Genomic DNA, 27,834 nt, shown 5'->3' on the forward strand with positions numbered 1-27,834 from the left:
CCTCCCCTACAGCATGAGGTAATGCAGAGTGATTATAAAAGAAAGCCTTGGGAAACTTGAGGTAAAATCAACGAGCCAATCAGTGCCTTATTATCCCTCCTCTACTCTAAGGGAAACTAAAGAAGTGGTGAAAAGATGATTAATGCTATGACATCATCACCATGTGATGTCATTCCATCCCAGACACCGCCACCGCTTCCTAATTAACTGTGGCCTGATGAAGTCTTTGTTACCAAATTATTGGAATTACCTCTCCAGGCTTTACCAGGTGTGCAGAGATGTCTCTTTAGCCTAGCGATACAAGGATGGATGGAAGGAGTACAGACACACTGAAGATTAACAGCTAAAAATGTGTTTTGCTGGCTTCCTACACATACAGCCGGAGGTGCCCTGGGGTACATGGAAAGAATTTAGAAAAACTCAATTAATTTGAAGTAATAGAAATGTTGTTTATATCTATGTGTGACTCTTCACAGGGTAATAAGAGCTATTTAGGAAGTAAGCAGAGAATTTTAAGCAATTAGTTAAATGTAATGAACACTGCAGTTCATTTAGCTAAAATAATGTTTCAAGGGTTGAAACAAATAACTAAAAGTAATTTTAAAATGTTCAAATGGCTTAACATAAAAATAAATAGCGGTTGTGAAAGCTTAAAGTAACGGATAAATGCTCAGCGGCAGAGACGGTTCAGTTAGCTGAAAGCTATTGATACAGGAGTTAAAGCTGTTAGCTTAAAGTAAGTGGTTTCATGAGCTTTTATTAAGCTATAAGTTAATGTTAATGAGGTGCTCTTTCAACATTCAATTCCTCAGACCAAAACTCTTCAATATGTTTTAACAGTTTCTTTAAATCCTTGGCAGTAGCACACAACAATTAGCTAAAACTAATAGAAAAATGGCTCGAACTGATAGCTAAAGCCCACAGGTGAGTGGTTGAACGAGCTAGCCAAAAATAAAAGATAAATCATTTACATAGTCTGCCAAGCAAGATGGATTGAAATATTTTACTTAACAGTTTATCAAAAAATAAAGTAGGATACCCACTTTTATAAAATCAACAGTGTCAAATGAGATTCATGTGTTTCAAAATAAACATCTTGGATATGACAAGTGAGGGGGTCACTTAAAGGGTTATTGCAGTTCATTTCACAGGACTGCGTGACTACATCCATTAAATACAGTAAATACTCTACTGTAGCAACAGAGTCGTAATGTGTGTAATCTTTTTTTTTTTTGAAAGAATGCACACCTGTGCCTAATTAAGTATGTGCAGGTGCTTTAGGCATGAAGCCCAACAAAACGTAGCATGTAGCCTCCATTAGGACTGACTTCACAGAAATGCTGTACTGTACGTGTAGAGGGTTGTTTCTAGGCAGACCAAATATGGCCATATAAGCTTTTGTAACTTTTGTCTTATTCATAAGATGATAACGCATAAGCATGCGCCATATTTGTGTGAAAGCCTGCATCTGCCATTTTGATTTATTTCTTTAGTTTTTGAATATTAATGTGTGAGAGACTGGATGGGATGGAAAGTCAGCCTGTGGTAGTCTGTGAAGAGAGGCTGCAGTCAAACACGCAGAGGGAGAAACGGTGCTCAGATTTCATCCAGATTAATCTGGAAGCTTTGTAATGAGGGGTCTACTGTATATATTTAGCCAGAGCAGTGAGATGTAGGTCAGACAGACAGGCAGGACAGGCCAAACAACATGCCCAGATTGCCCACACTGAAGTGACCTTGAGTGGGCCATCAATGATCGGCAACAACAACTCTATTTATTCCTGTTGACGTGCGACAGACTCATACGGCGGCTCGCAAGTTTTGGCCTTTAGGTTCCATTTTGTGGAACACAAAAGAACCTCAATATCACTCAGCTTGTCTTTTACGGAAATGCTGTTGATTAGAAAGAAAGAGCAGAGAATGAATTACTGTCAGCGTTCGCGCCGTGTGTTGATACTGGCGGTCGTTCAAATTTACTCAACACAAGAACAAAGCACGCTTAGAAACGTTTCTGACGGTCGTCGGTGGCTCTAGACACAAAACAAAACTAACTAAACACTGAAAAATGTACAACATTTTTCATTTCACAATCTGCATCATGACTTTATTGACTAAAATCGTTTACAGCAGTGACAGTTTTGGCTACTGGACTTCTTTTGTAGTGTTGACATAAACATGTCGTGCATGATTGTCAAATTGATTTGCAATTATAAACTAACGACTGAGAAATAAACAAATGACTGCAGTAAAGCTTCTATTCAAACCTTTTCACGCCGTTAGAGGTTCAAAGTTTGAACATCTGCTCCTCCTGAGGCCAGAAAAACAAAAAACAAAGGTTGTGCTCCATATTGGACCTTAGACAGTTTGGCTCTTTTGAATATTTTTCTCACATCAAGTAAAATTTTAATCATATCCTTGACAATTTGATTACCAGTCTGTTTTTGCAGCAGTCACAGGCAAATACATCGAAAGATTCGATGTGTGCCCCCCACACTGGACCTCAGCCCAATCACACCAGAACGAGCTCTGACAAAGTATAACAGAGACAATTTTCCCACATGAATCCCATTTCATTTATTTATTTATGTATTTTTTTCTCACAAACAAATCTGTTGGTGGTGGCAGGAATGTTTAACAATTAAACTCTGGTACTTCATCCATTTTTAAAATACTGATTTCACCAATTAGAGATGTCCATCTATCCACAGGGTCACTGATTTCTTGCATCACAGACAACATGTTCTTTCTTTGGCAAAAATTTCCCTAACTATATTTAATAGTACAACCACACTGACATCATCACAAGTTTTCCAAATGTTCCCGCTAAACCCCACCCCCCCTTTCCTCACCTTAAGTGTGAGTTTGTGGCATCGCAGCTTGAATGGAAGCCAATTCAGGTTGAATATGCAACTTGAAAGAGTGAAGGTAATTGTTTGATTTTTTTCTTTCTTTCTTTCTTTTTTTTTTTTTATTACAATGTAACTGGTATTCCTGGTGGTGGGGGTGTCTTTAACTTGCTGAGGTGCCACTTTTCCAGTTCAAAGGTTTAAAGCCACTCCAGTGTAAGTCAGCTGTGACCGAACTGGTGGCGTATTGTCAATCCAATCAGGCCCGTCTGAAGCTCGGGAAGAGGGGAATGAGGGGAACTTAAGGAAATATGTGAATGATGTATTTGTGTAAACCCCGAGCTACCACACCCATCTCAAAGGCACATTTTGGTCTTTCACACACACACACACACACACACGCAGGCACGTGAACCACCACAAACACCTTTTCTTCAACTGCCTGTTGTTCCAAACATCCGCATAATGGCAGCACTGTTATTTAGATTTATGACTCAAAATCAAAGGAAGGAACACGCTGTACTGATGTGTTAGGCTATGACAAAGCTCTCAGATATTCACCAATACATGCCTGCTTTCAACTCATGGTTCATAATCTGGTAAAGGAACACTTTGTCTCGGTGGTTTTCCTTTTTCCCTTTTCTCTGCTCATATTGTACACTAAGTATTTTGTGTTCCTCTGTATATTCTAGCTCAATTATGTAATTTAGCACCCGTGTGTGTGTGTTCAGTAGCCATGGCAACAGCACAACATATCGGCGACCACAGAACCGCACTGGGGCCGCCGGCACTACCAGGGTTGTGCCAGAGACTAATCCATGCCAGAGGTGACATGAGCGGAGGAAAAGTGAGGCGGGTGGAGACAACATGACACACACATGCAAAAATCACTCACTCACATACACACACACAGACATGTGTGCACACAGACACACCAGCATATTCCTCTCCCCTCTCACTCCTCGCCTTCCTTTTAAAACACAAGCGCACACACTGGATATCCTCCCATTCTTCTTGGCTGGAGCCTCCCATGGCAATAGCAGTAGGAATCCATTCTCCACGGATGCTGGGACAGCTGTGCTGATATTGAATGAGACGCAGTTGGTTCTGCCTCTCTCTGCATGCAGCTCGAGATAAAAACTACATGCTACTTAATTCAAATCTATATTCCCCGCTGCCAAAAATGCGCCCGGCTCATCTTGTCTTTGTCTCCGCCACCATAGAGAGCTGTGATTTTCTTTGCACAAAACTGCAGTAAATGTGCGCATGCTGACGCATGGTGGCCCTCAGTCACACAGAACGTTTATGACTGACAAGAATCACAGAAACCTTCATAAGCCTCGAAGTCATATGCTTTTACTGTAAATAATCCACATCATGCAACCTATTTTTTTTTTTTTTTTAAAGATCACATTTGGAGTTCTGTGACATCTTATCAGAGCGCCCCGCTTGTTTTAGCCTTGCAGTGATATGTGTGTGTGTGATCTTTAGCCTTTTAGCGGTTGTGGTTTTGAGGCGGATTGGCCTGTAACTGGCTGCATGTTATAAATGGAACACAGTGTCCCAGGCAGTCTGACATTATGACCTCCTGGTATCCCATGAAGAGGGGAAAGGATCCAGCTTCGCCTGTACAGCACAAAACAACCAGCACAGCCAGTCCGGCACTCCAATTACACACGCGCGCACACAAGTAGGAGACGAGAGCACAGCAGATCAGCCCTACCTGTCAATCAAATGAGCTATGAGTTCATTTTTCTGTCTGGTGGCCAAAAGCAGAGTGCTTTACTGGCTGCCATGTCTCCTTTTCCACACTAAAATCCACATGTGTTAACTTCTTGCTGTTTGGCTTCACTGGGTTACACTAGGGGTGTGTGTATAGAATCAAGGCAATTAAACCGATGTGCAACTCAACCAGATCACACAGTGATAACATAATTAAATACGCCTATCTGAGTAATTGAAGACCGATCCTTAACTGACTGACTTTGGGACTTGCTTTTTAAAGTGAAACTGCAGCGATGAGTGAAGGATAGGAGAGATACAATCTGGCTGGAAAACATGAACCCAGTGATGACCGCTCACAGGCCTAGCTGGCGTAAAGATATACAGACTGGTGGCAACCAAAAATTTCAGGTGCATGTTTGCATGTCCTGTGTGGACGCTTGGGCACACACATTCATTTCATTTCTGAAAAATCCTGCATTTTCTGTTTATTCAGACTGCGCTTCCATCGGATTTTAATCCTCTGAACAGCTGTTCCAACTCATTTTCCAGGCCATGGGAAGAGACAGAGAGACAGCCTGGAGGTGTAGGGAGTGGATGAAGGGGGTGGGGGTCACCAAATTTGTGTAAATGTAAAAGTTAATGCTTCAAAGTCCAGATAGCGAATATATTTATTTAATCAGATGTTCACATAAAATAAACGTGATCATGTTTTCCCCCCTTCTAAAGAACTCCTTTTGTTTTCAGTGAAAGCACTGCTGTCTGATAACGCCAGATACCGACTGGCGGTGACGTAAGAAAAATATAATACATCCTCTTAGAGAAACATATAGAGCTGATAGGGAAAACTGTGGAGCTTCAGGCTGAGAGGAGAAAGCAATAAGTCATGGAGCTGCCTGCCTGCCACAGTGAGCTCAAAGCAGAGGCGACTTATGGCTACTAAGAAAACAGACCCACAGGAAAAATGCTACAGAGTTCTTTAAAGTCATGGAAAAGGATCTGTCTGATAATTAGGACGTTCATGCTGCAAGAAAAAGGGAAAGTTAACAGTTTTTACTGATACTGATAAATTTAGGACACATAAAGTGTTGGAGCTGCGGCCAGATTTTGGTCGTTACGTGCTCGTTTGCACCAAAAAAAAAGAGGGTGTATTCTAGTGAGAGCAAAAAAATTAATAAAAAATAAGTAAATCGATTAAAAATGAATAAAAAAAATATGTAATGTGAAAATACTTCTTGCTAAGTGTGTGCAAAACAACATAAGCGGGTTCCCTCTTTTCTGCACGCTCCTATAATAAATCCAGCTGCAGGTCAGAGCGAGCGGCCCTACAGGAGGAGGAGGATCAGAAAAACTTTTTTTTTTTTGTTCAAGATGGAAAAAAAAAGGAACTAAAAAAGAAAGAGAAAACACAGACACCTAATGCTGAATAAAAAAGGGACTAAACAGGACTTACCACTAAGGCATTGTTTAGAAGGTGAGTAGGGTAATACTTTAGTGTTGAGAGGGTGTTAAGAGGCGAGGAGAGCAGGGGTCAGCGTCCAGGCGTGCAGAGGGGGCAGAGGGAAGGAATAAGTTAAAATGTCGCACCAGTGAAAACAGTCTGAGATGACAACATTACGAGCTGCATAAAAGATTTCAACACATTAAGAAATGCAATGAATCCCCCACCCCCCACCTCCCCAAAATGTTTGTTTTTTAAGATTTGTGCTGCATCATTGGGGCCTGCTGAGAACTCAAGACTTTGGGAAAAGCAGGGGAAAAAAGTGAAATAAATTCTAAAAAAAAAAAAAGATTAGCAATAACAAGATTATGTCATAATTTGAGCAGCATGTGCATTATAGTCTCTAAAAGCCCTCTATTTTTTTCCTCAATAAATAAGAAATTAAATACAAGAGGCATTGCAAAGGCACTAATCATAAACTAATAACAGCTAAATGTATAAATAAATATGTATTAAAAGTACAGATAAGTCACTCTTTAAAACACAGCAGAAGTCACGCAGCAAACACTCCTCTCCTCTCGGGGCTCTCTCCGTAATTTGCCTCCATCACGCAGCCTCCGTCACATCCCAGCACACAGTTAATAATTCATTCGATTGTTTACATGTGTTGCCATATCCGAGGTCCAAGCTCGATTTCTTAATTATTAACAGCAATTAAATAAACAAAATGTGCCTTTCTGTCTGCAGACGGAGCTGCAAGGGAATGCGTGTGTGTGTGTCTGTGTGTGTGTCTGTGTGAGAAAGTGCGTGTGTGTGAAGAGAGAGGAGGTTGTTTGCACGGAGAGGGAAGTTGTTTTTGCACACACATAAGGCTACTAATTATTTAAAAAATGACAAGAAATACAACATGAGCTTCTATCCCTTTTCATGCCCAGTCAAAGACATACTGTAAGTTCCCATCATGTGCACCATGTGTGCTACATTAGTCTGTAGGAGCTTCTGCTGCCACTTAGTTTGAATTAGGGCAAATTTATGTTGGTAAATACAAGCTCCTTTTGTTTAGAGATTATCTGATGGTGGAATATTTTTTTCAGCATTAATATATATATATATATATATATATATATATATATATATATATATATATATATATATAAACCCTTCTATTTAACCAGTCCCTTTCTACATGCTTTCCATTACCAATACAGCTTCACCATCCGAGTCTTAAAGTCAGCACCCTAAGTAGCCTTTAATAGGTTCTTCAATAAAATGAAGAACTAAATGGGAAAATAATAAACTCTCTCTTTGCCTCTCTGGACTCATCGAGAGGCTGGCATCATGATCCTAGCGACTAATGTTTTTAAATGGAAACCAGACATGACTGGTGCCCGCGTGAGAGGAGCCCAGAACATCCCTCTCAGCCTCTGGTAGCAGAGTCACATACGATAGGAGGAAAACTCTTTTTAATAATAAAACCACTGTAAAAATCAGGAATGAATTACACATCAAACGGGAGCCCTGGCAGTCCACTGTCAGCCGAAGCCAATGAGGGATAAACAAGTTTGTCTTTATAGGTGTAAGACATCCAGCAGCTGTACAGCTGTAACACGGGGAGGTCAGTGAAGGAAATACCTGCAAAAAACCTTCGAGATGTTGAAATGAAAGCTTGAAGGATGGCATGTGGAACTAGAAATTTTGGATTTTATTTGGCTTTGCAAAATACACTCTGGTGAGAGAAATAATGACAGTTTAACATGGCTGAGGTTAGAAAAGATACAGATTAACAGTGTGGAGAGGGAAGCTGCAAAAACAGTCTGAAATGTAACATTTATCTCCAGCCAACTGTGGCGCACTGCATGAAGCTGAACTTATGGAGTTCTGAAAGCTCTACTTTTAGGGAAAGATTTCAGGATAAAAATGGAGGTTTGGTACATGTGGAATGTCAGCTAAATGAATATGAATAAAGCTGATTTGTTTTAAATGAAGAAATTAAAGTATAAATCAAGAATCAACAAAAATGTAACATCTATTACAGATAAACTAGAGCCAAAATGTATTAAACCCAAAAAAAGCAGTGTGCTGAGAGTCATTTAACTGCATGGCTATACATCACACACACACACACACACACACACACACACACACACACACACACACACACACACACACACACACACACACACACACACACAAATAATGATTTAAATAAAGTTTTAAATGGCTACTTAATGATCACTCTGCCTCACACTGATCATTTCCTTCACATCTACAATAGCAGCAAAGGAACAATGAAAATAGCTCGAGTCAAATATGATGTGTGCGTTGTGCAGATGTAGGAAATAGCCGCCCTGAGAATTTGGACTGTAAACCCGAATCAAAAGCAGCGTGTTTAAAAACGAACAGTCACTACCTGCAGCGACGTGTTAGAGGACTTCATTTTACTTTCAAAATCTTTCCTAGACTTTGTATTTACTGCAACACGATAAACCACCGCACGCAGCTCTCTGCGTTCAAGGTCATGAAGAGGAAAAAGAAGCACATGCGCATACATTTAAAATCAACCCTGTCACGTGTTGCATTCAAGTGCAAAAACTTGTGAAATAGTACAGATGCGCAGCAGAGCTGAAGAAAACCACTGTTTCAGAAGGTGCATGCAGGACGCGCACTCTTTCCTCAATTATAATTACGCACACATGCGCGCGCGCGCACGCACGCACACACTCCCCCCTCTCCCTCTCTCTCGCTCTCTCTCTGTCTCACACACACACACACAAACACCTCAGGCTCCAATCTTTCGTATCTCCCGGTCTCAGTCCCACATCAAAACAGCCCTAAAGGCGGCGGTGTGCGCCCCTGCTCTCTGGCTCACACCCCTCTCACCGGCCAAAAAAACTCCCTGCGACTCTCGCCACTTTGGAAAAATCCTAACAGCAGCACTATTAAACTCCACTCCACGTTCTGTCTGTTCCATCGCTCCGCTATCTCCTCCTCTCACGGGCTCCCCTCCTTCTTGCTTTTTTTCTTTAAAAAAAAAATATGAAATACATTTCGGGAGAAGCGCCATTTTCTCTCCAAAAACCATGTGCGATGGAAACGCACGAGAAAGCTTCGTGCGACGAAACGCGCCGCGAGACGGGACGAGCGTCGGGAGGGTTGAGAACTTTCAGTGAGTCGCATTAAAGAAAGACGCTCTAACACAACTACTAAACACATGGGGGATAATAGAGAGAGTCAGCGCAATTTATAAAAAAAAGAGAAAACCCCGGCGTTCCCACTGTAGCTACCCAAACAATGAAATAAGAGAAGACAATTTACCTGTGTCAGGCAGTACGGGGAGTACATGGTTATTTTTAGAAAGGAGACTTGGAGAGCTTATTTAAGTTGGATGGAAGCTCGGTATAGTGCTGCATTGCAATCGCTCGCCGTCCTGTTTCTCTCACTCCATGCTGCTGCAGCTTACAGTAACCCCGCCTAGAAAGTGAAAGCTTGCACAAACTTTCAGGGAAAAAACTTTGTCTCCCTCCCCTCTCCTCTCCTCTTCGCAGGACTTTTTTTTTTTTTTTAATCGCTCTCCTCTTCTATCCTCCTGCAAGACTTTATTTTCTTCTTTTTTCTATTTTTCATACAGATTCGTGAAGGTCTTATTAGAAAAACGTTTGGATTTTGATTTTGCAACAACATAAATTTTGACTTTTAGTTAATCTTCGCCCTTCGCCGGGAATCTGATCCGCTCTGCACACGCTCCCCCTGCGTCTTTAACGTCGTAATGCTATGCCTTAGCTGCGTTTACTGGCCCGTGCATTCCATGTTGTGAACATGCAAATAATAACCATAGGGCAGATAAGCCGGTCAAGTTTTTTTTTTTTTTTTTTTTAAATCCAGTTACACTGACGCGAGAAGGAAACACATAAATGCATCATTAGACTAGTTGAAAGTAGAGAAAAAGGAACAAGCTTCATATATAATCTGAACAATATTGCGAGAGCGCCTCTGACTTCACCGACTTTATTAATATGTGATGGTAAGCCTGTATTCAGTTAAAACCTCTACAGAATTCTGCTACAGCTCCTGATCAGAGGATTTCTCTGGTGCATTAAAAGCTAAAGTTTGCACTGGATTATATACTTAAAATCATTTACAGGCATTTAAATCAATGCATCATCTCATCATGGCTGTTAAGTTAAGTCTATTTATTTACTGAACCAGATCTGACCCAGTCTGGAACCCACAACTGCAGCTTGAAAAACCAGTGAAGTGAGTCCAAGCCAAACAGTTACTGTAGCATTCACTATGAAGTAGAAAACAGCGAAGACAGACGTATAATCACAGTCTTTGAGCAGTATTGAAATACTTCACTGGGGTGTGTGAGGAAGCACACATACAGATGGTAGTAAGCGGTACACATATCACGTTAAAATCATAGAATAACATTTCTTGGAGCAGATCCCGAGTGTGGTACAGTGGGAATTTGGGTGGGAGTGAAATCATTGTGAAGAAGTGGAGCTGAAATTTCGGGCCTGACGTTGGAGTCCCACAGATTTATGAGGCCTACTGCTTGTGCATTTTTTTTTTTCTTTTTAACTGCAAGCCTCTGCAGGCGAAACAAAGAGATCTGGGCTCTGTGTGGCCAATTACTGCACGCGGCCAGATACTCGAGCCAGAGGCGCAGGCGGGGAGGGAGAAAGTGTGTGGTCAGGAGAGCATGTAATGCCACGAAACTGTAACCTCTTGTCCTCGCCATCGCACAAGGTTAGAATGCCAGTATTCCTTTCGGTGAAGATGATATATGACTAATATGACACGCCCTATAACTAACACACTCACACACACACGCCTTTTGGTGTCCCTTTGGGCAGGTGTGTTAACTTCATAACCAGCCTGCAACATCTGAGCAAATCTCTTTGTTTTCAGCTCACTTTCATAGCACTGAGTGCAAAAGGTTACAGCCTCTGCTCTCGCTGTCCTTTATAGACTCAACTTGCATGCTACACACACGCAAACACCCCTCTGCCGTGGCTCCTTAAATGAGCCACACATTTAGTGGTCTGTGTGAGTAAATCTCTCATTAAGTAACACATGGTAGAGCCATATGCTATGGTTGGTGGGTCTGCCGCGGCTCTGCTTTTTCACACGCTTCGAATATACATATTTACCACTGTTCCAGAGTGGCCAGCGCTGTTAGTGACTTCACCCGCCAGCTTGGTGGTGTTGTGCAGTTGCATCAGAACTGAGGATTTTATTGAGAAAGTGTCACAGAAGTGAGCAGTAACGATCTCGCAGCCGCTGTGGCACGTATTCTGGGAAGCTTTAGGCTGTGGGTGTGCAAAACAGGTTCTTCGAGGATGAAAGTAACCACAAATTTGACTGAAACCTGTGTGTACAGTACTACAACCCCTGTTGATACCACAACTGTCTATAGGTGGTCACACAGCAAAGTGGAGATAAGTGCGGTTGTGATGTCTGGCTGAGCAGATGTCATCTCTAGCAGCGTGCCGTTTACATACGCTGCATATGCATGGCTTTGCTTAAAGTAGGAGTTCTCAACCAGGTGGAATCGCCTGTAAACATATCCCTCTTACCAAGTCATATTCACATCTGAGTCCAAAAAATATCACACTTAAAGAAAACAAAAGCCATGAGAACATGCACGCATACGCTACATGCAAGCACCTAATCTGAACAAGCTTATTTCTTTTTTCAGATCAATATTTTTGGGAGATTAAAAAAATCTTGTCACACTAGATATGGATTTTTTTTTAATAGAATGTAGAAAATATTAGACATGTTATATTGCCACCATATTATAAAATGCCAAAATATTGTAAGTTGCCTTTGCTTTAAAAGTATGGAAGCATATTTCCTTAGAAAACTTCAGTAAGTAAATTTAAGATAGCTGCAGTTATTTGTTTGAATAGAGAAAAGGGGATAAAGCACACGAGCCCATACGTGTATCTAAGTCCTTAATTTTAAGCTTAACGCAGTTGATACATCTGAGTTTAGCTGATTTCAGACTGAAACAACTCAGAAAATGTGGATCATTAAAAGCTTTATATGTTTAGAAAGTTTACACATATCATTAACCTCCCCAATTTGCATTTAATGTCACATTCTTGTGGCTCAAATACAGCTTTAATTAACATTTGAGCAACAACCCTCAACACGATCACTTTGCCTGAAGTCATTAATAACTGTTGCAGCTAAATTTTGAAGAGGACCTGCTGTGCTTTTGCTTATTTTCTGTCACATGCACGTACTGTTACAGAGGTGGATGCTCGTATTAAACGTGACTGTGCTGAATGCAAATGGTTTTTTCTACTCTCGGTTCGGTCTTATGTCAACGAGAGAGGACATTCCTAATTTGGTCATGCCAGCCACACAGCTCTCTGCCTGTGAGCACAGAAGCCTCACCCACTTGGTGTTTGTTTGCGAGGGGCAGCCAGTCAGATTAAAGTTAGATTAAAAGGAGGGTGTTTTTTTAAGGGAGAGGCATTAAAACAGCTTGTTTCAGACAGTGGGTGAACTGAGGGGCCGTAAGATAAATACGAATTGTTTAGGAGTGCTAAGCTCAGTCTTGCAAGGATGCTCTAGTAGAGTCCAAGAATAAAAAAATACAGAGCTGGAAATCACCAAAATAGATCCTCTTTAACAGTGTCTTTGGAAACCACATCCTTCAACCTCAGCATTCACGGTGCAAACAGAACAAACGTGAAACTATGATCAGAACACTCCTAAAACGAATTATTTGAAATTGAACATTAATAGACTCACGAGTCTTTGAGGAACTGTTCCTCAGAGAAGCTGTTACTAAGAAAAATCAGGTACACGTGGTTAAAAAGAAAAACAATTACGCTGGAAATTCAGTGTCAGCAAGTAAAGTTAACCTAGCAAAAAAACGTAAGCAAGGTAAACGTTTGCATTTGCAGTGTAATGTTGACACTGATGAACTCTATTAATCAAGGATTCACTGGCTGCAAAAGTCTGGGTCGATACTGTGTGTAAAATAACAATTTGTGTGTGTGTTTGTTTTGTTTTTGTTGTTGTCTCTTTGTGAGAAATAAGAAATCTTCATTGTAAATGTTTGAATGATGTGATACATCATAATCAGCCTCTTTGCTGCTGATATGCTGATATCAATCAGCAGGGCTGGTATTGACACACACACTGATCCTGATCTATCGGAAAAAAGCATCAAAGCATGTTTTTCAGTGTGATCAGATCAATATGAAAGCAACCCTACAGCCACACACTCGGATCTTCCAAAATAGTGAAAGCACTACAACATCTTACTTGCTGTCAATGCAGGGTGTTATGAAATATTATTTATAACATTATCGCACTTTTATCTCTCGGGAATGCTCAGGAAGACAGCGAATGAAGGGAGTCGTGATGCACTTTAAACAGCATCAGACCTCTCAGTGGTGGACGCTCTCCTGCGGACGCTCTTGAACTCGCTGCCCTCGGAATCCGATCCAGCCACAGCGACACCCCCCCCCCCCCCCCCCCCCCAAACTCTCTTCAACCGGCAGTGCTACCCACTCCCGGCCATAACAGTTCGTTTCTGCACCCGGAGACACACAATATACTGTAGCAACCCAGATTCTCTGAGAGACTTGGCGTAAGACTTAACTCTGGGAAACAAAGCCTGTAGCCTAGAAAACTGGCTCCCACCTCATTAACAATCACATTTTCAGTCATACACGGGACCCCACCACCACCACCACCCCTTTCTCCCCTCCCCATCCCCACTCCTCTGTTTTTATTACCATTTTATATCATGCCTGCTGTAAATCTCCCATGGGCTCTCTTCTTTTCAGAAATGCTGCTCACTTTCTTTACTTTGTACTTCTCTTTGGTTTTATACATCGAGGCATGCTTCACATTATCGTCGTAATTTTCACTCCCGTGAGACGAGGGCGCTTTGGTGAAGTTGCAAAGGCCTCCTTTTCTTTCTTTCTTTTTTTTTTTCTTAAATGTGCGTGTGGAAATAATAATTGTAATGGTTTGCAGCTGAGTGGAGGGAGCTGTGAATGACATTATGATTGCGGTGCAATTACTAAGAGCATGAAAACAGACTGTCAGTCAGAGTAATGAGTGATGACTCCAATAACACATTTAATACCAACACACAAAATAATAATAACAATAATAACAACAACAACAACAACAACAACAACAACAACAACAATAATAATAATAATAATAATAATAATAATAATAATAATAATAATAATAATAATAGATGCATACCCTGTATGAATCTGATACTACAAAGCATTCAGGCATCCCAGGACCTCTGGAGGGCTCTTCGTTCAACAGAAAGGTTTCGGTTGCCTGAAATGTAACACATTGATTCATTAGTTGGCTCTCTTTTAGGATCAGGGAACTTAAAACACACAGAAAAGCTGGTTGCAAAGCTGCAAAAGCTGATTTTGTATGTGAAAATCCTCCTCATCCTGCTGCTTGACCTATTTCATAATCATGCTCAAGACCAACCACCAGATAACTACTCAAGATCAGCGTCTTTACATTCTGCACACACACTCACACTCACACACACACACACACACACACACACACACACACACGGTGTGTGCTGCCTGCCTGTGCCCATATGCTGCGCAGGCCCGAAGCTCAGCCCTGCCAGTCACCACCACTTGAATGGGGAGCAAAGTGTTTAGCTGCCGTACCCACACACAATACTCCAACACAATGGCATTTCCTGTCCCTGCCATTTCACCTGCATGGTCACTTTTCTGTTAGCGTGCACTGATTCAGCACAAATCATTCACACACACTCACAGACGCGCACAGCCGCATACAGCAATACACACGTCCGGCAAAGACTCGCACATCTAGAGGCCATACGTCTGTCTCCATACAGACAAACACAGGCCACTAAAAAGGCCCTACCCTGCATCCGCTGATAGATGCAGCTAAAGTGTTTATCCAAAGTGTTTGTTTCTATTCAGCGCAGTTCATTTGTATGCCGTGGGACGCGTCAGCCGAGACTTGGGCTCTGAATGAGCATCCATTGCAGTTCTGCTGTCAATTGAGGCAGCCGGGCCAGACAACATGGATGGGAGGAAACCACAGACTGAGGAGCTGGATTGGGAACGGGAGCCTGTGGCTATTACTTTTTAGTTCTAACTGGTACAAATTGCTTTTTGCCAGGCTAAATTTGAATGTCTCTTCTGGAAATCAACTAAACCTATTAGACGAGGGCTAAAAATGGCCGTGTTAATGAAAACAGCTCAGGTTCTCTGAGTTAGAGAGTGGAAGTTTTACTCACAATGGGACTTACTTTAAGTTTCTGGATAGAGGAGAAGAGGGGAAGTAATCTTATTTTCCAGAACTTTACGTTCTTATCTCTCAACATACCTAAAGCAGAAACAAACACGCACCCAAAAACAGGAACAAACATCGCTCGTAGCCAGCAAGAAAATGTAAAGTTATACTATTTAAAATGGCATGTGATATAAACAGTTTTGTAGGGAATTTAAACAGATATTAGGTTACTTAAGCATTTACATATGCACACAAATACACACATGTGCAGGGTGACATGGGATTGCCCTTAAACAAATACATGCAGAGACACATGCATAAACACACGGCACTATAATAAGTCCCAGACTTGGGCTAACCGAGCTGTGGCTGCAGACGCAGGCTATTCATATCCTTCAGAATGAGAGGTTACAGCTCGAGTCTTTTCCCTTTTCCTTTTTACTGTAACACAGGAAGGGCATCTGTGTGTGTGATTTCACTCAACGTCTGTGGCAAAAGGTTCAGCAGGCAGGTTGATTAACATAAGACTAACACTGGCTTTGTTTAGCACGGCCTCTCCCACACACAATAAGTTTAGCGTGTGCCTCGTGAAGCGTACATACGCTGAAACAAAAGTTAGAATTCAAGTCATCCAAATGGCTAAGAAAACACTACTCGCGGCGCTCAGCCTCAGCATCCAACCTCTGGCCTGTCATCATTAATATGTGGGGAAACACTGGAGGGAAACCATTTGAAACCATTTGTCCCACTAAATGGTGCCCTTGTCAAGCTCCCTGGGCTTTCTGTTAAGCTTTTAAACTGCCCAGTCCAGCTGAAGGATATATTTTACTCCACTGATAATTACAGAGTAGCACAAAACATGGCACTCCACTAGTTCGAGCAGCCTCTTGTTTCTGACATGTTTTAGTCATTTACGGATGAAAAATGATTTCCTCTGCACAGAGAGTGGAATCCCGGCTCGAGGTAGCCGAACACCGGATAAATGGCGATCTAAAAACATGTCATTTAATGAATGAATTTTTCTAACCACCTCTATCTCCGACCCTTAGAGAGAGGCTGACTGAGGCTGAATGTTCAGTGTAGCTCCCTGCAGCACTGGCCCGCTTTCCTCCCCTGTCAGTTTTTATGCAGCATAGTATCAATTATACATATATGTGTTTTTCTATATGTATGCAACATATGCCTGATCCATATGGCTGGCCTCGAGCTAAAGTAGTGACACAGTCTCGTGTAATTAACACTTAAAAAGCTCTAGAAATCACTTGCTGTCTGCGATGTTGCCTCTCTGGCGAGTGAAATGAAGCGTAACAGAAAACAGTGAGATGGTTGTCGGATTTTAGTGATGACAAAAAAAAAGATAATCACAAAACAGAATAGAAGGCTAAAACACAGAAGCATCGGCCTGGGCGAACGCCACAGTTCAAATCTCTATATTATTTATGTGTAGTATGTACAGGGTAGTTCAATAGTTTGGGAAATTCACCTATTTACAGGCTTTCTGCAGGCAAGTTCAGAAAATCGTGAGGGTCCTGTTCAGTGGTATTTGAATACGTTGCGGTGTACATATATCAAATAACACACATGTTTTCTCATAATTTTATAATAATGACTTTAATGACTGCATGTATAGGCCAGCAGAGAATTATCATCCAACTCTGCTGTGCTTTTTTTTTGTGTGTTTTATTTTAGTATCAATTTCTCCCTCAGCACAAAGTAATACAAGAAATTACCTTTACATAAAGCTAAACAGAAAATGAATAACAGACTTATCAAGTGCACTTGATAAAACTCCTAGTCAATGATTGGAAATATGGATTAACCTCACCATATGAACTATGGAAATGGGAATATCAAATTTCTCTCTGCCCAAAACAAAACAGAAAAAGCTATTTCAAGTTTTGACATGTAAATTTGCACTGCAGACAGAGACGCTATTGCACTAAACATGAAGAACTTCATAAATTAACCTAGGTATGAATCTGAAGGTTTTCTGCTAGAGTAACACAAACCAAAGAAACGCAGAGAAACAGCTAGCTTACTTCTGGTCAATACATTTTTCTCAGTGTTTTATAAAACCCCATAAGCTGTCTCGCTTTCTTAATCATATTATTTCTTTGCCCCGTTAAAGGCTAATTGATAAAGTCTAAACATAAGAATAAGCTCCCAGTATCAACTTAAAAGATGGTAATTTGTCACTTTTAACTTCAAATTATTGCAGATGAATAACATTACCCTGCATAACAGCTAGGTTTTTATCACAAAATGTTTATGCTGCCGATGCTACCTGAATTAGCATTAAAAAAAAGGCTAGGTATGAATAAGAAGCTAGCTTAAAATGAAAACTAGAAATTAGGAGAAAAACTAGCAAAGTGTGCAAAGCGAATAAAAATGGATACAAAGTTCTCTTAAGCTGTCTTACTTAATTTTGTGTCCTCACTGCTGCATTTGTGAAGCTCTGTCCCTGTACTTGGGTAGTGTTCACAAAGAAAGAGTTCAAGCACATACCTGCCCTCAAAACTCCAAAGGTTGTTTTGTTTCTGTGTGAAGTCCTGAGATTTAAAGGTGTTGCTAGGCAGAATTTGGAAACTTTTCAGTGTTTATGCTAAGCTAGGCTAAACAGAATCTTGTGAAGCGGGTGAAAAGGCACGCTCTAATCCTCAAATATTTTGATATCGTAATGAAAGTATTTATTCCAGTGTATTATTTTTATCGCAGGTTGCTAAAACCAGCCAGATGAGCGACGTCCTGTTGCTGAACTGAAGTGAAGGCGAAACTGCAACCACCTGTCACCCCAAGTAGTCATGCGCTTTATTATGAATCGCAGCTTTGTGCTGCTAATTGCTGTAATATGTTTACAAGTTAGTCGCTCACTGTTGTAACCTTTTGGTTGATATTACACAGCAAGGTTTTGCTTTTTGTGGAAAATAACAGAAGCAAAAGCTACAAATGTAGCAGGTCAGGAGACTGCCTAGCACCAGCGCTACCTTCATTTAGTTGCGTCTGAGACCCACTCTGAGCCTGAATATGAATCATGATCTCTACAGTACCTCAGCTGCATTTACTCTGCTCAATTCTCTCTGACATCTACATATACAATAAGTCAGGTCTAAAAGGGGGACAGATGCCTAAGTTGGCTGCCTCACATGGAATTAGATTAATCAGAGCGCATATACATATGGCCCACCTTCCTCTGTCTCTCACTTTGTCTTGTTCACACAAAGATACACAACAGCCCAGAAACCACCTGGGTTTCCATATTTGTGAATACACATCGATCCACCAGAGGTGGGTATCTTCACAGTCAATGATTAACAGCCTTCTGATCTTTCCGCTACACCCTCCTAATCATTCGCAGCATCGTCTCTATGAGCTCAACAGTTCCTAGAGGATCAGAGACTTCTGCAGCAAAACATAACTGACATCCTAACCGGTCCTGCTTCATTCAGCCTTAATTGTATCCTCATTCTTCACCTGGTAACAAGCTAACAAACCTGTGCAGATGTGGCAAGCACATCAAAGAGAGGAAGGGATGGGAGGGGGAACTTGTTTGTAAAAAAAAATGTGTGGGGGAATATGAAAGGGGAAATTTACGTTGTGTGAGTCCAAGCCAGCGCCACCTCAGGGAGAAATGCTGGAAAAATGTGATATTTTACACCTGCATCTCAGGAGGTGGGGAATAAGAGACAAGGAGCGGGGGGAGGTGGTAATTAGAGGAGTGTGCGTGCATGCATGCGTGTGTGTGTGTGTGTGTGTGTAAAGGATTTTTAGTATGTTTCTGGGGCTTGCCACCGGTTCTATTGCAGCATTCAATTTGGTATGATACATTCGATGCCAGATTATTAAAAATGCTAAACCTGGTTACGAATGCTAAAAAAGTGTTGAAAATTTAAACAAATATGCTAATATTGTTAGAGTGATAAATAGCTGGAAAGCCCTGTTTAATGAATAATGCTATTGGCTCTAATTCCTCATTAAGGCCCTAAAGAGGAGAGTGAAGAGAGAAAATACATGTATTGTTGTGATTTTTTTTTTCTTTTTTTCCCCCCAAATTAAACTCAGAAGGCATAAGATACCGACACCTTCCCAAATTAAGTTCATTCAAATTACTTGGTTACACAGCTGGTGTGCATTCTGGTGTGTCTTGTGAAACCAATTAATGTGAGGCTTCAGTCTTGATAAGATAATTAAAGCAGGGTTAGAATAGAGATGGAGGAGTTAGAAGTGTTCAGGCTGATGATACAAAGTAAGACTTCCTTTAAACGGCAAAAAAACTTTTCCTTGAATCGAGCTCAAATAAAATCTGTGTGATTTGTGCTGCCATTTCCAAAGCAAACCGATCTGATCTGGGGGCTTAAGTCAAATTATCCTCATTCTGAAGGGCCAGCGTTATTTCAAGATACCATCATTTGTTTAAACTAACAAGTGAGATTATCCCAGCCCAGTGTTTTAACTTTGTGTATTTTTTAGTGCTCACTTAAAGAAGTTAAAACGGCACGCCGTAAATAGGATCTGGCTGCTTTTAATAGGCATCGTGCACTACCCAGGAAGGCGACACCATGGAGCTTTTGAATAAAAACGCATATTCATGTTTTTTTCAAGAGTAAATGTTCAACAAGAAGAGAAACTTTTTTGGATTCACTGTAGCAAACTACTCTAAAAGTATCCTGCAAAATCATTTGTACAGATATGACATTCTTTCTAAACGCAGCTGCCTTTGATAAAAGGGAACAAGCTAAGGTTTTTCAGGCTTACACACCATTTTTGCTTCTTCATATAAGTCACTTCATATAAGCCTGTCATTCTGCTGCTTGTTTCCTCTCATCTGAGCGAAATTGTGCAGCCTCGCTGCCTAATTCAGCACACAGCCAATATAAAGACTTTTATTTTTAAGTATAAAAAAAATTGGAGTGATCTGAAAAGGCAATTTACGAGATTTGAAATGTTGAAGTTTAAATCATTAATTTGGCAGTGCCGTGTGTGAAAGAGGTTTCAGTTATGTTGCATTTAGAGTTTGAGTGTTGCAGATGTCTGACATGATTTCCAGTGTTTATTTGGTTTAATTCAATTCAGTTTTTGTTTATATAGAGCCAATTCATAACAAACTTGGTTTATATTGTAAGGAAAAGACTATGCAATATTGGGAAAACCCCAACACTCAGACCATCTCCTATGAGCAAGCACTTGGCAATGTTGGGGAGGAAGAATTCCCTTTCAACAGGAAGATACTTCGAGCAGAACCGGTCTCAGGGACGGGAAACTATCTGCCGTGACTGGTTGGCAGGTGAAAAGGAAAGAGAACGAAGGGGAGCGTAGCTGTGGCCGAGAACAGCGTTAAGGTTTAACTAGCAATAGTACACCAAGTGAGTTCATCAGTTAATCACTTCTGACCAGCTTCTGGCTGGTTGTTGAATACAACAATATTCTGAATTCACCACCAACAGTAATGCAGACTGGGACCCTGTTCAGCATGAGGAATGCTGCTTTTAAAGACTTACACCTATTTATTAAACTTCACAGTAATAAAATGAGATTTAAAAAAAGCACTAAAATAAGAGCACAATGGAAACCAAACAGCTCACAGTATTGTACTGTAAAGCTTGTGTTCTATACAGAACAGTACTAAATTTTTTTTTTTTTACAGTAGGAAGCTGTTGTTATTGATTATTGTTAATTACAGTAGAATGCTGGTAAATCTAGCTATCAGGGAACATATCTTAGTGGTATTTTTTCATATATGACCTAAAATTATAGGGTAAAGATTTTAGTGACAACGTTCATTTTATTTACTGTAGAGAGCACTGCCCAGCCTGTAAATGCATTTGTATATTGTGGAACTATTAAAAAAAAAAAAATCTTTTGAATCCCATAAAATGTCATAATGATGTCACAGGCGTTTTCTCGAGTAAAGCTTGACATTTCAAACAGCACCATTAAACACGTATAGGAAGGGAGTATAAGATGAGGGCATTTAATATGAAAGATGCTACTGAGCTGCACTGAAATTTGGGATTTGGCTTTTCTGAGCTTGAATTATGAGCTCACAAAATCCCCCAACTGTAAGTAAGCAAGTTCAATAGTATACCGCTGGAGCGTCACTGTAAGTTTGATCTTATGAGACATTTCATTCAACAAAGTTGACGCTCTTTCATTGTCCTGTGATGGATTTAGCACAAAAAGGATCTCATATTAAGGAAGCCGAATGCTGAGATGATTACACCTCATATATTTATCCACTGTAGCCCCTCTGCTACACACTTTTAAAATCACAACAGCTTAAAAATCAATCGACCTGACAAGCACCTCTGAGCTCGCTACCCTAATATTTATGCTGTTTGACTGCATATCAGAGTTTCCATCTTTAAACTGCAGCAAACACGTACACGCTGCATGAGCTATTGCAGCCTCCTTGAAGTCTTATTTATTTTTCCAGAGAAACGTCAAGGCCAGGACAAACATAATAGCATAATATTCTGTATACAGTGAGGGATGACATCACTGGCAGCAACGGCCAAGATGGAGATCACACAAGACTGGAAAACTGCTTGTCTGATCATCATGTGGTGGGCTGCGTGGTGCGCACAACACACGCGTGCGCGCGCACACACCCACAAACACACATACAGAGGCAGAGTGCACGATACAAGTACCACAGCTATTTACACAGCACTCCATGATACAATTTTTTTTTTCATCTTTAACTGCCTACTGTATATCACACATATGTTTACCATGGCAACACTGGTGTAAACTTTTAATTTGGCTATATATTTAAAACACAACTAGTATTGGCTTATTGTAAAGGTCCAATATGTCATCTTTGAATTTCATGCTGGTGGCTCAAACTTTCTGTTTACTTTCTGGCATCCAGGGAAAAACCCATAACCTGTAAATCCTCAAATATAGATCATCTGTACAGAAAAGTGGTGTTTAGTATTTATTTCTGTCTCAGAGATGGAGAATTGGCCTCAGGGAAAGCTAACAGGAACCTGACACTGATTGACAGATGCCTCCAGTGCCTTCTGACTAAACTAACATGCAGCTGAATTATTTGGCACAAAATCAACACATATATCCTGTTTTGGTTTTTTTTAAATAAAAAAATAAATAAATAAGAATTTTTAAAAAAGAGGTGAGTTGCTGCTATAAGTAGGAGAATAACAAGTGGGGATAATCCCATGTGAGGCCTGTCCTGAATTCTGTATCATTTTTACTGATGAGCTTCTTGGGCAGCTGCCATGTCAGCGAGGATGCTCGTAAACAAATAATTATTCATACTAATAATCTTCCATATTCATGTGCAAATAAGATCCATTCCTGGGTATCTAAGCAGCTTCAAGGTTGTATGTGGGAGGTTCCCCTAACTACTGCCTGACTCGAATCATTTCATGCCAAAAAAGAATTTCTAAGGGTCAAGGATGTGAGAGCTCTCTTTCATAGTTTTGCATAAACAGACTTCCTTATAACTAATTTTAAAACCTAAAAGCACTTCCTTCAAATGCGTGTTTTCACAGCCTTACAAAGATTATATTTCTCCTTTAACATGTTAAAAGAAAATGGGGATAATACATGAAAAATCTGCTCTTTTTGAAAATACTCAAATTAAACTAAAAATGAAACCTTAAATCTCAAAATCTGATGTCTGCTAAAAGGAACTTTGTTTAGTATTATAGAAGTGTGCTATAATAGTCTGCTTTGTGATGCCACTGGATTTCTCTGAATGGCACAAATAAACCACCTGCGTAATTAAGGAATTAGTCCCTGCGTAATTACGCACAAATCAAACGCGCACTTAATCGAATGTTGGCGCAAACAATAAGTTCCATCCTGTCATAGCCAACTTTCCAGACTCTGGTAAACTTTGCCTTTAGGTGGGATTTGGGCTCTGGGATCCTTCCACATGCCACAGTGAAACCTTTACATGCTGAATGACACCTCTATTATGAATGCTATGCCATAGGTCCTATCATATGTGTGACTATAAATAGTCTACAGACTAGCCCAGTCTGTGAGAGGAGTCATGTTCTCCATGTGGACGGAACGGCAGAAGGCAGTAGGCATCGGGCGGTGAACTGAGAGGGCTGGACACTAATTTGGCCAGGAGGTTGGAAAGAAAATTTGGCAACAACTTATGTAACTATTAAAATGAGGTGGATTAGGTTTTCCTTCCAGAAACATCCTTTTAAATGTACATGCAGCATTTCAGCAAGGAAATCTCCACATATTTTAAAATAAGCATAAGATCTTAATGAGTCAGACTGCGACAGCAAACAAATTCAGGTACGCGAAGGGACTTGGCACACACTTTGGTGACTGTTACACATTAGCCACACAAATAAACACATACACACACACACACACGCATTGTAAGGAAACTCACTAAACTATAAAGCACAGTATCATTAAATCCATGAACAAGTACAATGAATGTGAAAGCTGACTGCATAAATGAGTAAATTATTGGTTTACATAGCACGTACCATTGTGGTGTGAGGAAATGTGCCAACACTCTCAAAGACCCATTTTCCACTCTCAAAAGTTCGGCTTCCAAAAAAAAGTGAGTGGGAGAGAGAAAACTGCTCGGTTTCTTGTTCAGCTGGGCCTTATACCGGAAGCAAAAGAGCCCTAATACACGGCCTGCTGCCCGGGAAACATTTTTGGGAGAAACTGAAGTCAGCTCTTCTCAGTCAAGGCAAAGGGGAGCAGAATCGTATAATCCAAATGGTTTGCTTCCCGACTTCTTCATGCAAGGTGTTTACGTACGGCTTCAACTCGTGATAGTTCCATGAAACTCGAGGCTGCGCGCGCCTGGCTGCACTCTCAGTCCCGGTGCCGTCACGTCCACCGAGTCGCCGCGCTACGTGCCACCGAGACAGTCACCGTCAGAGCCCGAGCGACAGAGCAGAAGTCTGCCTGTGCACCGACAGTAAGTAGCCTGCACTCTCAGCTTACGCGCTCACGAAATCAGCTGTTGCTCCTGCAGATGGGACGCCGCCGCGCGCTTCCTCCTTGTGTGTGCTCTCCGGCGTCGCTGATATGTGAGAGTGGAGTCCTTTCTCGGTTCTTCTCCACCTGTCCCTCAGTGTCGGGAGAAAGTTGCGAAGGGGACTGCGTCTGAAACAAAACTCACCATGTGGCAGCGCGGATGTCGCAACATCAGACACATCAGAGTTGGTTAGACAGACGAGCGGGACCCGGTGGCGAGCCGGGACTGTCTGTGATCTACACCCAGCAACAAAGAGGTGAAACGTGCGTTTCCCTGTACGTGACACCGAGCGGCTAGAATTAAGTAAACAAATGCAAGAAGTGAGCGCACAGCCTGGCCGCTTGCATGCACCAGTGAGGACGAACGGTGTCCTGCGGCCGCGGCCGGAGAAGCGGAGCGGAGTGCTGGTGAATTATTAATAACCAGAGCGGTTCACAGTCTGTCGTGTTCAGTGAGTAACCAGGGCGGCAGCTGGGGGTTTAGAGGAATTAAATACGGGCTCAGAGTAAACCATGGACGCAGGGGATTAGTAGCTCTCACCGGCAACAGTGTAGGGGCAGCTCGGGGCCGACAGAGAGGGCGGGAGGGAGCAGAGGTTATAGGCAGCAGTGGGGGAGACAGCGGAGGTGGTAGGTTATGATAATTCTTCTTCTTTTTTTTTTTTGAGTGCATGAGAGGGGAAACTACAAATGTAATAGTTAGCCTAAATGGATGGGGGTACATACATGTACACGTGTCAATTTAAAGGCTGGTTAAAAAAAAAAAAAAGAAAGAAAGAAAAGAAAAAAATGAACTCCAGCTGGTGAACAAACACCTACAATCTAAACAAAAAACCCTCCATCTATATCTTATATTTTTTATCTAATATGCCTTCATTTTTAGAAAAGAATCCTTCCATATTTTACCCCCCCTCCCCAAAAAAAAGACTCCCATGTGTTAACATTAAGCTGCACATTATTAGAAAGCCCGAGTTTCATTGAGGAAAAAATAAAGTGAGCTTGATCTGAACCTCAGTGAGTTAAACCTCTGCTGCCCAGAGATGGTTTTATTTTAATGGCAAAAGAAAAGAAAAAAGAATCACATGAAAATAGCCTGTATAATTAAAACATTTACTATTTGTCACTATTTAATACGTTTAGCCTGATTTTAAAGACTTTTTTTAATATTAACCAGATTTGTCCAGATTTTACGCACAGCCATCACTGCACACTAAATGACTGCAAACCCTAATAGTGCAAAGCCATAAACCAAATCATAAAAACCCCTCTCTCCCTGCCTTGTTCCGTTCAGATGGCTTATGTGTTTATTTTGTAATGAATACAGCAATCAGTTTGGGCAGAAGTTTGAAACAGAGAGGTTAGAGAGCGCAGGTGCATGACTTCTGGCTGGAGCCATAAACCCAGTATTTATTCACCACAACCATCCAAATCAGCCCAGGAAATTCGGATGGAATTTCAGCAGACACGCCTTTTTTAACAGAGACGGGCCTTTTCATGAATAAATGACCAAAAGGGAGTTTTAACCTTTTATGGGAAACGCAGGACTTTTACGGAAGTGCGCAACTGCAGACGTCACGCAGCGAAATGATGAGCAGTGACAAAACGGATTCCTCCTGCTGCCAATTGACACTGTGTTGGTTCAACTTCACCTCTTTGCAAACAGTCAAATAAAAAGCTGCCCGGCTCAGAGTGGTTGTTGTTCCTTAAATGGAGTACACGCAGGGAAATATTTCACTGAGAGAGGAGCAGCTCCAGTCTCCTCATGTTTGAGTTCACACTGAATGTAAAGCGTTACTCTTTTTTTCACCCCCATAAAAATGTAAACAGACTATAAGGCTGCATTTTAAAACAAAACAACCACTGTCTAAATGTGCTCTAAAATAATAGTAATAATGATAAAAATCAGATGACAAAAGAGATGAATATTTCAAGCTTTTATTTCGTCGGTGCATCCAAATTGCCTACGTCTATTTCTGAAAGTTTTCCATTGCTTCATTTCCGTCAAACACACATTTCCCATTTGATCCTAATTGTGCGCAAATTCCCTGCCACTTAAGTCACAGTGTTTCCAATCACCACAACCTGGGGGTCAGTTTTAGATAAACAGCTTGTAATAACTGTCGGTGTTGTGATTTATTTCAAAAGAACCGGAAAAATTTGCAAATATTTAAAATTCTAAAGGTAAAAATAATGACTTAAATACACAAAGGGAACATTTACACAGCAAACAATTTGTTTAGGCCTCGAGTTATTTGTAGCTTTAAAAAAAAAAAAAAGCTGATGTGCATGAACTACATTCTAAAAAAAATTAAATGAATAGGATTATTTTATGGACAATATAATCCGAAATATTTATTAACAAAAATCTACAAAAGCATCAGGAATGTGTAAAAATATGATTTATTTATTTATTGTAAGCAACACATTTAAAGCTTAAATTATGTCGGCTTTCCTTTATTTATTAGCAGTTTCCATTTGAATGATTAATTATTTAGGTACTAAATATTAAAATGTTTGTGTGTGTGTGTGTGTGTGTGTGTGTGTGTGTGTGTGTGTGTGTGTGTGTGTGTGTGTGTGTGTGTGTGTGTGTGTGTGTGTGTGTGGCCTTTTCCAGTGAGCGGCCTGCAGGAGAAGCCAAGTCTCACCGTGACTGACAAACACGTGAACTTTAGGCCTGTGTGGGAGCAATCATTTGAAAATATCTGATTCCAAGTTACTTTGTTTCTAAGTTTCTCCGTCGAATTTACGCAAAACAGACACAGTGTTTCTTTAAGATTTAGTCAACCTGCACACTTTCTGAGGGCGCCAGTGCGTAAACTCCACAATACGAGCCTTAAAATCCAGAACTGAATGGGTGCAAGCTTTATATACCTCATCAAATCATGCCACTCTGATATAACACACGCCTCATTCATTTGGTTCCTTTAATGGTCCACTTGACTGCTTGCTTGACCCTAAAATGTTGGATTTAGTGTAATGTGTTTATTAACCTACACTTGAACTTCTAGTCTGTTTAGGAGATCATTTTTATCTACCTTTTTAGAGGCGCTGAGTGCTGGAGTAGCTCTGCTCTACATTTATTTTAATGAGAATAAAACGTCGGAATAGTTTCAAAATGTAAACCAAACTCTGGGTTATTTACAGTAAGGTTAAAGGCAAAAATGTGCACCTGATTATAGCGTTTTTGTAACTGCAAACACGCTTAGTTGAGCTGGCACTGTTTGGTGCAGCAAAAGCTCAGCTTTAAATCAGTGACACTAAACTAGGCCACAGCGTCCAAAACCTGTGGACGCACATTTTTTCATGCATCTGCGCTTTATGATAAATGGTCACCTCTCCTTTAAAAAATAAGAAAAAAACAGGAATCCCTGCCTGTATCCATACATTGCCACACGGTCTGCACATCTGACCCGAATGCCCCCCAATCTGCGCCGGTCCAAACCGGCAGCTTGCGCTCATTTGCAAAAAAAAAAAAAAAAAAAAGCCCTTTCTTTGGTCCCTCTCCGCTCCCGGTCTCATATACCGTCTCTCCCTGGAGGTTTACACAAACTGTGAGAC

General features: G+C 40.9%; 1 protein-coding gene across 2 annotated transcripts in view; it reads right to left on the minus strand.

Annotated features, from left to right (window-relative positions):
- Positions 1-24,737, minus strand: part of nfixb (nuclear factor I/Xb) — a 139,916-nt gene extending 115,179 nt beyond the window's left edge. The window contains exons 1-3 of one of the 2 annotated variants that reach the window (XM_030735552.1): positions 23,772-24,737; positions 14,257-14,340; positions 6,022-6,057 (exon numbers count right to left, since the gene is read on the minus strand). In XM_030735552.1, the coding sequence (XP_030591412.1) occupies positions 6,022-6,057; positions 14,257-14,340; positions 23,772-23,774 (123 nt within the window). In that variant the 5' untranslated portion in view covers positions 23,775-24,737. The remainder of the gene's footprint in view (positions 1-6,021; positions 6,058-14,256; positions 14,341-23,771) is intronic. The other variant, XM_030735553.1, reaches the window with a different exon arrangement.
- Positions 24,738-27,834: the final 3,097 nt, after the last annotated feature.

The sequence above is a fragment of the Archocentrus centrarchus genome, chromosome 8 (genome assembly GCF_007364275.1).
Source record: "Archocentrus centrarchus isolate MPI-CPG fArcCen1 chromosome 8, fArcCen1, whole genome shotgun sequence".
In the NCBI taxonomy this organism is placed as follows: Eukaryota; Metazoa; Chordata; class Actinopteri; order Cichliformes; family Cichlidae; genus Archocentrus; species Archocentrus centrarchus.